This window comes from Echiichthys vipera, assembly GCF_963691815.1.
Source record: "Echiichthys vipera genome assembly, chromosome: 13".
Taxonomy (NCBI): Eukaryota; Metazoa; Chordata; class Actinopteri; order Perciformes; family Trachinidae; genus Echiichthys; species Echiichthys vipera.
The window spans coordinates 11,316,693-11,329,637 of NC_139838.1; the positions used below are offsets into that span (position 1 = coordinate 11,316,693).

At 41.0% G+C, this 12,945-nt stretch overlaps 1 protein-coding gene across 1 annotated transcript; it reads left to right on the forward strand.

The window, feature by feature from the left end:
* The first annotated feature begins 1,721 nt into the window (after positions 1-1,721).
* LOC310955361 (tissue alpha-L-fucosidase-like) lies at positions 1,722-6,218 on the forward strand. The gene is made up of 8 exons (XM_083925174.1): positions 1,722-2,226; positions 2,312-2,446; positions 3,640-3,777; positions 3,962-4,067; positions 4,170-4,370; positions 4,830-5,020; positions 5,415-5,514; positions 5,673-6,218. Exons 1-8 carry the CDS (start codon positions 1,886-1,888, stop codon positions 5,805-5,807), a joined length of 1,347 nt encoding a protein of 448 aa, XP_083781300.1. The 5' UTR covers positions 1,722-1,885; the 3' UTR covers positions 5,808-6,218.
* Positions 6,219-12,945: the final 6,727 nt, after the last annotated feature.

Sequence of the window (12,945 nt, forward strand, 5' to 3'; positions counted from 1 at the left end):
GCAGCGGACCCCAAACTTCCCTTTCCCGGGCCACATTAACCAGCTTTAACTGGGGGATCCCGAGGCGTTCCCAGGCCAGTGTGGAGATATAATCTCTCCACCTGGTCCTGGGTCTTCCCCGAGGCCTCCTCCTAGCTGGACGTGCCTGGAACACCTCCCTAGGAAGGCGCCCAGGGGGCATCCTTACTAGATGCCCGAACCACCTCAACTGGCTCCTTTCAACGCAAAGGAGCTGCGGCTCTACTCCGAGTTCCTCACGGATGGCTGAACTACTCACCCTATCTCTAAGGGAGTCTCCAGCCACCCTCCTGAGAAAACCCATTTCGGCCACTTGTACCCGCGAGGCCCCTCACCTTCACTGCTACCCGTGCAGCAGCGCACCCGACTCCAGCGGTTGCTCCTGCGAGTGATGGGCCCACAGGATGGAGAGGAGGGAGGTGCCACATCTAATGGGATTTGAATTGATTTGATCATTTGTTTTGCATTTACTATGCACAGTCATATTAAAAGACTGCCAATGCTCAGAAAGACAAAAGAAAATCCAACATTTTATGGTCAACTGTGTTATGAGTCATTTATTTCTCTCAGGTATTTAGTATAAGGATAAAGTGTGGACATGGAAGAAGATGCTTGGTCAGCTTCCTGATGAGAACAGGACTGGTGAGGAAAATCTGAACTACTGTTCACTGTAGGAGTTAACTAACTCCAGAAGAGGCCAGTAGTGAGACATTTGGGGTGCAAGCTCCTGTTAAAACCAGAAGAAGAAGAAGAAGAAGAAGAAGGGCAAGAAAACAGATGAAGAACGATCATTTTTACGACTTTGTTTTTTGTTTTTGTTTAGTAGAAAGCGAGTAGAGTATCTGCGGTCCCTATTGGCCTGGACAGTGACACATGGGGAAGTCTCGGGACTTGAGTGAGTTTGAACGGGGGATGATAGTGGGAGCTCGACGCGCCGGCTGCAGCATCTCGGAAACAGCGAACCGGGTGGGCTTTTCGAAGACTACAGTGTCTCGAGTTTACAGGGAATGGTGCGAGAAGCAGAAGACCTCCAGTCAGCGGGGGTCCTGCGGGAGAAAACGCCTCGTCGACGATAGCGGCGAGAGGACGATGGAGAGAGTGGTGGAAGCTAACAGCCGCGCTACGAGTGTGCAGATCCAGGCGCTGTACAACAGCAGCGACGGACAGGAGAAGCCCATCTCACTCAGGACTACCCGGCGGACCTTGAAGCGGATGGGTTACAGCCACCGGCCACGGTAGCGGGTCTCCACACTCGCCCTGGCCGGACTAGACGCTCTAGCTGCTTACACGTCCTGTCCAGAACAGCTGCAGACCTCCACGGACTTTGTGTGCAGCATCGACAATGACTCCCGCGAGCTGTAAAGAGCTGGATACTTTGTTCAGAGATGGCGTACTGTTACTCACCGGGTGAATTCACTCAGAACAGAACAATATGTACACGCAGAACTATGAACAGAAAGAATTTATCTTGAAGAAAAGTAAAAAAGAGGTGCACACGTACTTAACACAACAGTGGACGTATTTCTTTATTAACACTAACCGTAACATTCATAATGATGTATGTATGTTCATTTTTATAAAATGCATTTGTAGCTCATTTCGGAAATCTAGCCATGTGTCATTTACACAAGACAGTTCCCCATGTTTCTCCTTTTTAAATAAAGTTGCAATAGTAACAAAACAAAAAACAGACAGCAGCGTGGTCACGTGATATTTATCACAGTCACGATTGACTCTTGCGCCTGAATGGTCACAACAACAGGGGCTACATCTTTGGAGGCTGGTGTTCCAGTCTTTGGAGACTTATCGGCGCTAACTTGTTTGACTTTCTACCCGAGGGGTGAACACAGGCAGGGCTGCCGTCACCATGGTAGCCATACTGCTCCTGGTGGTGGCTCTAGTTTGTCAGACGGCGGCTCGGTACACTGCGGACTGGACGAGTTTGGACGCCAGACCTCTGCCTTCATGGTACGACGAGGCCAAAGTGGGGATTTTTGTCCATTGGGGTGTGTTTTCTGTCCCCGGGTTTGGCAGTGAGTGGTTCTGGTGGCACTGGCAGGGCCAGCAGCCTCCGGACCAGAAGTGTGTGAGCTACATGTCAAAGAACTACCCTCCCGGGTTCAGCTACCCGGAGTTCGCTCCCCAGTTTCACGCTCAGTTCTTCAACCCGGAAGACTGGGGGGACATCTTCAAGGCTTCTGGTGCAAAGTAAGTGTATTTCTTTTGCTATCCTAACGTTAAACGACCAGTATCATGTACTGTATGTTACACTTCCACGTTATCTTCTTTGCAGGTATGTCGTCCTGACTGCCAAACACCACGAAGGATTTACTAACTGGGAATCTCCAAACTCCTGGAACTGGAATTCGGTTGATACTGGTCCTCACAGGGACCTAGTGGGAGACCTGGGGGAGGCAGTGCGCAACAGGTGGGCATCAGATGTTATGAAGTTATCCGGTACCCTTTAAAGTGCTGACATTCATATACCAATCATGCAATGAATGAGAGAATGTTGAACAGCCTGTCCAGGATATGTAATTTAAGGTGGTGAAGATATATGATCTATTATTATTATTATTATTATTATTATTATTATTATTATCATTATTATTAGTATTATTATTATCACCACGGTGTATGACCAACCTGACTTTTACTGCAGACATGATGTTGGATCTGGAAGTCATATAGTCAGAGTGCTTCCCAAGTTGTTACACACACACACATCACATGATAGCTGTTTGAGTCAAATGTAGTTACACATTTAATAGCAGTCCCTTCATGGCGGGACAGTATCAGTTCCCAGGTTGCCATTGGCACCTTTTTGAGAAATTGGCAACCAATTCTCGGCCTTTTGCTGCTATCAGTGTCAACCACTTTTTTTGGCGTATAAATAATAGCGACAGCAAACGTGTACCACAAAATATATACATTTGAAGTAGTCTTTGCATTAGTGATATTTAAATATTGTTATAGTGAGAACTGGAACCAGATGTGCCCACAGGCATTAGTATTACAGTAAATGGCGAAGCAAATTAAGTTGTTTGACTGTGGGGTGAAAAACAAAGTGCAAATTGATTCAACTGACAAAGAACCAGGTGAACCTGAACAAAAACCAAAGAGGAAATTTCTACATTTTGGGGTCTTTTATGTCACATTTTCATTATTAGACGTTTAAATGCATGGTAACTTAATGACCCAAATTGTAATGTGACTAAAAATGGCAACCAAGTTTCGGCAACTTAAAAGCTGAAGCATGGTTGCCAGCCTGTTAACTGTTTAAAAAGTTAGTGTTGAGCCCAGCCCTTTGCTTTAGATAAGTGATGCACAAATCCAATATTGGCACACAGACCTTAATAAGTGAATTGGGTATTGCTTGACAGATTTACGTTGTGGTTTAAAAATATATATATTTATAAATCTGTTTACTTCTTAATGTCATTATAATAATTGTCTACCCATGAGCCACTTGTGGCTGCAATGGTTAGTTAACTAATCAATAAGTCGATCGACAGGAAAAAGATTTTTCTGCTTTAATTCTATTCTCATTTCATATTAAACTGCAACGTTTGGGCTTTGAAAAAAAAAAGATTCTAAGGTTTTTTTAATTTCCTTGTTTAGGTCATTGCACTATGGACTCTACAACTCCTTATATGAATGGTTCCACCCTCTCTACCTGAATGACAAGAAGAATGGATTCAAAACACAGGAGTTTGTGATGCATAAACTTCTACCAGAGCTGTATAACATGGTTGTAAGGTCAGTTACACTAAAATTACCCCATCGGCTGATTGCAATACACACATGTTTAGTGCACCCAATATGGATAAAAAAAGTCTGACTTGGTTATATTGGCATTTGCCTCTATGAGGTACAAGCACATGTCAATACAATCTTATGGCAGGATGTTTAAAGTAATCGTTTCTTTCTTGTTGTTTTGCAGGTACAGACCTGAGGTGATCTGGTCTGATGGGGACTGGGAAGCACCAGACACTTACTGGAACTCCACTCAGTTCTTGGCCTGGCTCTACAATGACAGCCCTGTCAAAGTTAGTGTTTTTATAATAATGAAGCAATACACGACTGTTAACACGGGCAAGAATACTGTATATTTGTGTTTTTTTTTAAGCCAGACATTTTCCTTGTCTCAGGATACCATTGTGACCAATGACAGATGGGGAGCTGGCTGTGCCTGTAAACATGGTGGCTACTATAACTGTGAAGACAAATATACGCCAGGCCAGCTGCCCAAGCACAAATGGGAGAAGTGCACATCTGTGGACACGTTTTCCTGGGGTTACCGTCGAAATATGAAGCTAAGTGAACTGATGGACTTACCTGCTATCATAGAGGTAAGGATATGGGAGATTATAATTGTATGATTGATAACCAGATCTGTCATGATAGCTAGGCTTGTTATTGTTATGCATGTGGCTCTCATACATGTAGACATGTACAATACAGGTCATTTCTGCTCTCGTCTACAGCTGTCATGGACACCCTTTGGTAATTGTTAATCATGGCTGTCTTATTGCTAACATATAAATCTGTCATGGAAGCCAACATTCCCTTGGGAATCAATCCAATCTAATGAGGGCAGTGTTACTTTTTATAATTGTTCAATTATTTGATCCATAATTGGCTTTTTTTCAGTCACGTGTGCCATCATTTTGTGATCGTTGTCAAGAGAATACTGATCCTAAATGAAGCCAAGCACTTGATGTATCAGTCTTCCTTTTTCACTGCTTCAAATGTCTTTTTTTTTTTCTAGTGACTGACTAGTTGTCCTCCTTCTCCTGCTTCTCTTACAGGATCTGGTACGCACTGTGGCTCTGGGAGGTAACTACCTTCTGAATGTGGGTCCCACACCTGATGGGATGATCCCTGCATTGTTTGAGGAGAGACTCAGGGGTGTCGGAGCCTGGCTAGAGATCAACGGGGAGGCCATCTACGCTTCCAAACCCTGGAGGGTCCAGACCGAGAACACCACTGTACCAGTCTGGTAAGAAGCAGAGGGAGAGCTGAATCACGAGAAGCAGCCTGTGATCTTGTATGATCATTAGAATTGAAATTTGCACATTGTATAGAGGAAAGAAGTGGACTCAAAGGGGTATTAACATACTCAGCTTTAAGTTTGATTTGCCAAATCCCCCAGAATACAATTTGCTACAATCATATTTCAGTGGTCGATTCACATGTGGAAAGGCAAATTTTTAAAAGTATTTTTTACTCTTTTGCCTTTATTTGAAAATGGTAGTAGAGATACACACAGGAAATGCAGGGAGATAGAGGGGAGAACATGCAACTAAGGATGTTGCGGTTTTGTGGTTCGCATATTAACCACTCAGCTACTGGACGCCCTGAAAACATTTTTCTCCATTCCTCCATTTTTCTAGGTATACATCTAAAGGAGCCTCTGTCTATGCCAGTATGACAACCAAACCCCCAAAGCTCATGTTGCAACTACTGGGACCGAAAACAACAGCAACCACTAAGGTAAAGAGAAAAACAACGTTGTCTATGTTGTTTTTACAGGTTATAAAACAAATGCAGAAATCAGTCTAGTGTCTATTAATTTACAGAAAGGATATAGATATGATCCCTCATATATGACACGTAAAAACCTTAATCACAGCTTTTTGCCCCTTGCTCAGGTGACCTTGTTGGGGAATCCAAATCCTCTACCCTGGTCCCCAGTCTACCCCAGTGGTGGCCTGACTGTCCTCCTGCCTGAACTACCCTATACACCCGGTCAGGCCTGGACACTTAAGCTGGACGGCATCCAGTAAGCCTTAAACCACAGAAGTGTGAAATCTCTAAAAGGTTGAATATTGAGAATTTGTCCATCTCAGGTTGTCAGTATGTCTGTGGGATAAGAGGAAACTCTGCACTATGGCTGAAGGGACAGCTCTTGTGTAATGGATTAGTATTATTGCCAAAATGAAAGAATGAAACAATCCTCTTCACTGATTCCTTTGTAGCTCTGAGGACTTAAGATTTAATGTGTCACTGCCTCTTAATCGTGCTTTTCTATTGATTTTAAAAAATGGAATATTCTGGTTAGCTTGTGAAACTTTTCTGGCAGCTTCGTATTTGTCCAAACGCCATTTCAGAAACGTTTATTTTTTTTTTCAAAGCACTTTTGTTTTTTTTACTGTATGCTTTTAAAATGACTGAATAAAAGACGGTTTGATTTTGCTAACAAATGGTATTGTCAAAGAGTACATTATTGATCTTAAAGGTTCATGTTATTCTGAAGAAGCGCTAGGAAAAGTTCAGAACTTCAGGTCAACTTTTAAGATGTATTAAAATGTCATCGGCGGTTCACCTTACTTACTCTTTTCTACAGTGCCCTAAGGATTTTGCAACATTGTAATCGTTAAAGCGAGGTCGAGAAACAAAGTTGTTTTGCTGTGTGTCTAATGGCGCTTTGAGCATCCTTCAGGCCTCATCACTTCAGGAACTTCTTGTACCTTGCTGCTGTGTTGTTTGGAGCAATTGCCTGTGTTTGCCTCAATTTCTGTAGTCTTGGATAAGATGTCCACATCTTGAGAGTGCTTTTTTTTACACTGCGTAGTATGGTCATGATGGAGAACAAGATGACATGACATACTTGTGGATGACTGTTTTGATTTTCTGTGAAGCACTTGTTAACACTTTTATTTTCAGCAATTCTCTGAAGTGCCCCAGGATGGATAAGAGAGAAAAAAGCCTCAGGATTGCATTAGTCATTCACCTTCCACTAACTCCTGACCTTTGGTTGTAACCTGCTTCTCTTACCCTGAGGCTACTGTTGCATTAAATCTCAGTGGTACACTTTATATTCAGTAGCAGCGGGCTATATTTGTGCAGTTCCTTACCACAACTACTGTGTGAATGCATAAATACCCCCTCAATGTGTCAGTCTGCATTTAGGCCTGACTGGGAAGTGTATACCCACAGAGTGTGCGCATTTGACTCAGAATGCCAGTGCTAAATTGTTCTCAGTCCTCTCTTTTAACCTCCCTTAGTAGGAGTATATGTGCTCGGTTGGGTATTTGCATTGCAAATTATGTCAGACAGAAAGAGAGAGCGGACAAACACAGGATAGAAAATGGAAATTATCTCTTAAAAAAAAATCCTTTTCTTTTACCTCTGCTTTGCATTTTGGATGCATGCTTCCTTGTTGCCGGTATGTCACATTGCAAAAAAATGTCCCATCAATGAAGTTATTTAGTTTTGCGTTCAGTCTTGATTGCAGGTGGGTTTTTTTTTTTGTATCATCAATTGGATAAGATAAAACCACTAGGTTGGACTTTACACTTTAAAGTACAGTAAACATGATTTTATCTGCAACCAGCAACTCTTAAGCTTGCTCTGTCAGTTAGTTGGTCCACAAATGTGTGTGTTTGTGTGAAAATATCTGTTTGTGTGAAGGTGTCAGTTTGCTAAAAGTGGGATGTGGTAACGCATTGAAAGGAGCCAGTTTAGGTGGTTTGGACATCTAATAGGGATGCCCCTTGGGTGCCTCCCTAGGGACTTGTTCCAGGCACATTCAGCTGGGAGGAGGCCTTGGGGAAGAGCCAGAACTAGGTGGAAAGATCTCCCCACTTGCCTGGAAACGCCTCAGGGATACCCCAGTTAGAGCTAGGGAAGTTTGGGGTCCCTTGCAAGAGCTGCTGCCCTTATGACCTGACAGCTTATGGAGCTGTTGAAGATGAGTCATGGGGCATGGTAATGAGAGATTCCTGAGATGAGATAAAAAAGGCACGTGACTTTCAAAATGGTTTCACAGACTTTCACAAGAGTTTGTAGAAAGATTGGTCATGAGCCAAAGGACAGCTGCGGTATTTGTTCGGCTGTGTGTCTGAATGCATGAGCACAAAAAGGCATGCATGTATGCGTTTGCAGCTATTGCGAATTTGTGCCTGTTTTGCAATTGAAATATTTTTCACTCTACAAGCACAGTTGTTGTAAGGGCCCAAAAGGTGTATTTTCTCAATCAGTTTGTCATTATTAGAAATGGGTTCTTGCACAAACACACAACTTTCTATTAAAGGAAAAGTTTAACATTTTACGAGTTGTATAAAAAGATTAATACTGCTTTCATGTATTATTACAGGAGCTCGAAATACAAAAAAGTGTTTTGCCTCCACACAGCTCTCACAGATCGTGTCCCAATACATGTAATACTGACCACAGGGGCCTGAACAACAGAGAAACTTATTTTTGCTGTTTTTTTTTTGCTGCCATCTGCTAAAATACCAAACTTTTGCTTTAAAGCCCTTTCTTTACCCACTGGTTTGAAGAGGTTGAGCCTCTGAAAAGGGTGATGTCAAGAATTTCTGTGGACCAATCAGAGTTTAGCGACATTTAAATCAAAAACTGATGACAGTTGTTGCTTGTTGCTTATATTGCCAGGCCACTGTCAATCAAATCTGATCAAACCACACCAACACGAGTTTTTCATAGTTTAACACTTCATAAATAATAACAAATAACAGCTGCTTGGATTGTTGCTCATTTAGTCATGAAAATTTCATAGAACAGAAATTAAAAAGAAGTTTTCAGGGACTTTAAGACATTTAAATAGACATTCAATAGAGTCAGTAAATCAACACAAAAGAAAGACAATGGAGACACAGCACCCCTTGTTTAACTCGCTAAAATAGCTTTATAATAATCATATTAATAGTATTAATATCAGCCATTAGAAAATGTTTTGACAACGTTGACAGTGTTACATTCTGTGTTGGGGTAAACCACGTCACAGTGTGCCATCTCTCTGGGCTTCAGCGCTATCAGACGTGCTCCTTTGACACATCTAGATCCATAAAACATACAGGGTCAATAAATAAATTGGTATGTACAAAATGAGAACCACAACACAACAAACAGAATCATGATTTACACTTCACTGTGCAACACCCTCCGATGCCGTCCAGCACACTTTCCGACCGCATCTCCCCGTCCCTGTGGTGTTCTCATGCATCTTGTGTATCCACTGGTGGCACTATGAAACAAACGTTAATGTTTTATGGCATCGCTATTGCTATATGCTCCATTCAATTGTTTTTATAGGAGGAAAAAACAAAAGCATTTAATGTTTGTATGTACAATATGCTGTCTTGGCACTGAATCAAACGTGTATAAAACAAGAGAACTCAAGATAAAGCTGAGCTTAAAGACAGAAAAGCTCGCTGTATCAAACCCGTTTGATTAAAAATCATGGTGTTCAGTGTGAAATACATGAAAGAAGAGGAGAGAATAGACAACAAGGGGTTATTTAGTTTTTGCTACATTATAGAGTAGAATACAGAGTGGAGAGTCTGTATTAGTTTGATGTCCATGTTGTTTTCCTCCTCCAACAGAACCAAGAGTTCAGATTGGAATAAATGCACATGGAGAAATAAGGTCTTTTGTTTGGATCTTCCGTTCAGTCCATCTGTTTGACGCTTACTTTCCTCTTGTGGTGATCTCTCACTCCTTATCGTGAGTGGCCATCATTGATCCCAGAGAAAAATGCCTTCCCAGAGTTATTGTCAGTTTGATTTACTTCTACTCCATCTCTTTAGTAGCAGCGATTTAAGACTTGTCATCGTAGATTACACTTTTTTTTGTCATTGTACACAAGAATCGCCCTTGAATACACAACGTTTACCTATAGTTATAATCGACAACACCATTTCTAATAATGAGATTGATGGCAATAATTAATCCTTTTAATGACAATAATCATACTAATAATAACCTTATTGTCATAACAATATATGTAATATTGAGAATAGCAATGTCCATTGGCAACAGGTATTTACATTTTTGTAAACGTGAGGGTGGCAGGGTATTATTTTTTTTGTTAATTACACAGTAATTGCTCAGTTGTCTCTGACCCACATGGTTACCTGTGTGTATACTGTAAAGCAACATTACAGTGGAGATACACGCACGCACACACACACACGCACACACACACACACACACACACATACAAACACAATTACACCTCAGTGCTAAAGGCACATTGGAGTTTTAGTTAAATATCTTCTGGGAGTTGAGCTGCTCTGGAGGTAGAGGGTAGTAACACCTCTGAGAGGAAGGCCCAAAAATATATTTTAAAGACATTTAGTCAAAGTATAGATATATGTAAGACTTTTATGAAATCAGACCCCGTTTTTGATACTGTTTGTGGTTGTTTTTTTTCAGCTATGGCTACTGAATATATCTACATTCTGTAATTCAGTTTCTATATAGCAGTTATCACTGTTAGTGGAGGGGTCCGCCACTGGATTAAAATGAACTAGTGTTATTCAGTGTTATTTTATCGATATTTACATCAGCCTCACTGTTTACTTCTTGGGCATGGTTGGTCATCGAAATAATGCATTTACAAAACAAGACATGGTCATTTTTGCCATTTCTTGACAATCCTTTAACATATTGCAGGGAGTAATTAAACAAGAAGAAACAGCCACAGCTCAAGGCTTTGGTTACTTAGGCAGCTAAAATAGGTCCTTGGCTTGAGGTTGTTTAACTCAAACAGTGACTTTGCGTTTTCCTCCAGAGCAGCTCTGCCTCTCACAAATGTCTGCATAACTAAAACTCAAATCTGCTGCTACAGCATCCCTCCTGCTCCCCTTTGTTGCAGATGCACAGTACACAGCCCACACACATTGGCTACAATAGAGCTTTTGCCTCAACCACCACTTCTTTCACAGCCTGTGATTCGGCCGCTCTCCAGTTTCAGAAAATGGCTATTAGAGAATCTGGGCTTAAATAAGTTTTCCTTTCATTCAGAGAATATGGACAACATTCCTGCAGGACTGATCTGGTCCTTTATTATCAGGGTCCGTTGGTTGTGTGGTGATAGAGAATGCCCTGAGGACAGAGGCCCGGATCAGGGTTGGAGACACTTCTGCTAGAAACTGAGGTACTCTGAGTTGACTTGTCCATCTGGCTGTCCAGGAGGGGTTTTTGCACTTCTAGAAAGAGGTGAAAGGGTTCATATAGTAGTCTGTCTGGTGTGTTGGTGAGTGCTCAGATCACGTTTGTACAACTATACAAACAGGTGCTATCTCTAGCTGAGGCTCCTGTATTTATACTGTGAAGATATTGGATGGATGGGTAAAATACTGAACAAAATGTGGAAATCAAACCACCAAGATTGTGTTTAAAATGGACCTGTTTCAAGGCAAGGTGGCTGGTCAACACCTCAGCGTGTGATCAAAAGTATAGGAGAGGAGAAAGTCAGCAAGGACTGAAGAAGTAGTAATAGTTGCTACGGTGGATAAACGTCCAACGAAACCCCTTTGATTCCTGGTGTTCCTCAAGGCCGACTCGTAATGGAAAGACCTTGCCATCCCTCTGCGTGTAGGTTTGAGGATCGTGAGGGTGGAGTCAAGAGGCCTTCACAGTGGAGTAACAGTATAAAAGCAGGTATTTGTGCTTTGTTTGATGAGGGCTGTGTCAAACACCACGAAGATGTTGTCAAGTTTGAGGGTGACAGAGGAGAAGGATGAGGGGATAAAAAGGAAGTCTGATTCTCAGCCCTTTTCTCGTCGCTAGGGCAGCTCGTTTTACATGGAGGTTGTTAAATTGATCGGTTGAGATCCAAATCAAAACATTGATTGCTGTTTCAAGGTTGCCAGTATCATTGTTCTCCAAGGATATAATCTTTGTACAAAGGCATAAGTATTTGTAAAATTCTGTCAATTGTTTTCAATCACAAAAAAAAAACGTTTATAAGCTACAAAATATGCCTTTCTTTTATCAGTCAAAAATGAGATTCTGCTTAATTTTCCCAAAGGAGGTTGACATAAAACATGCAGTATTAACATCAACAAAATCTGCTAGTCTTATGTGTGTATTGCAAGTGAAAGTGAGGGAGACAAAGGATGGCGTGTCAGTACAATAAAAACATTTTTCTTTAACAATATTCTCTGCAGAATTTTATACTTTTCTATTTACATATATTTATATATATATATATATATCTTTCTATATATATATATTGTAAACTGTGTTCAAAGGAAACCTCCACATATAGCTTGTTAGGCACATGTAGTTGGTTCTAAAGGGGGAATACAGGGAGGGGATACAGCAGTATATGTTGTTCGAACCACAGACAGATATACAGTAGGCCTACGGAGGATCAGACTTGGCAAGTAACACTCTTGCCAGTTATACCCTGTGAACCTGACCCAGCATTCTGAAGATAATAATCATTTGCAATTATTTTTCACGTGTACTGAGTCTGGATATGCCACACAGCTGTAGTATCACACAATGCTATAATCTATCATAATAATACTGTAGTATTTCACATTTGATATATGCTGTTTTTGTACATATGCTGTACTCAATAGTCTCTACTAATCTAGAAATGTAGATTATATTATAAAATATACATCTCCCGTTAAAATATCCCATTTGCCAACAGGTTCCATCCAAAGGTTAGAAAAGAAAAAAAAACAGGTCATGCTTAAAGATTTTTATATAGTGTGTTTTTTTTCTTTAAAATGGCTGATTTGGACTTTTCACTGGGCTTCATCACAACACACAGCCCTTCATAATTCACACTACACACACGCATACAAGGCTTTACGCATCATCCATATAAACTACTTGAATAAGAAATATCTGTTCGGACATAAATAAATAAATAAATAAATAAATAAATACATAAAATCCCTTCAAAGCTTTCAAAAATCATGATACACTTTGTTCTGTGTAAACACCAGATAGTTTGATTTCAAGAAATAAATAAAGAGGAAGGGAAAGGAACACACAACTCCATTCATAACACGTGTTACTTAATCTCATCATAATTACCAAAAACTATCAAGTTGCTGTTTTTCTAGCATTTCACATCAGATGGTTTCCTCCCTTTGACTCTTTGGACAGGCTTTGAAGAGAGCGACATTAGATTCTTGAAATTCCTTGAAATAATTG

What these genes read in the sequence shown, in the direction of transcription:
- LOC310955361 (XM_083925174.1), top strand. Translation starts at nt 1,886, where the DNA reads ATGGTAGCCATACTGCTCCTGGTGGTGGCTCTAGTTTGTCAGACGGCG. An exon ending in CTGTATAACATGGTTGTAAG is followed by an intron (nt 3,778 to 3,961) that starts GTCAGTTACACT and finishes GTTGTTTTGCAG; the next exon opens with GTACAGACCTGAGGTGATCT. An exon ending in ACTTACCTGCTATCATAGAG is followed by an intron (nt 4,371 to 4,829) that starts GTAAGGATATGG and finishes CTTCTCTTACAG; the next exon opens with GATCTGGTACGCACTGTGGC.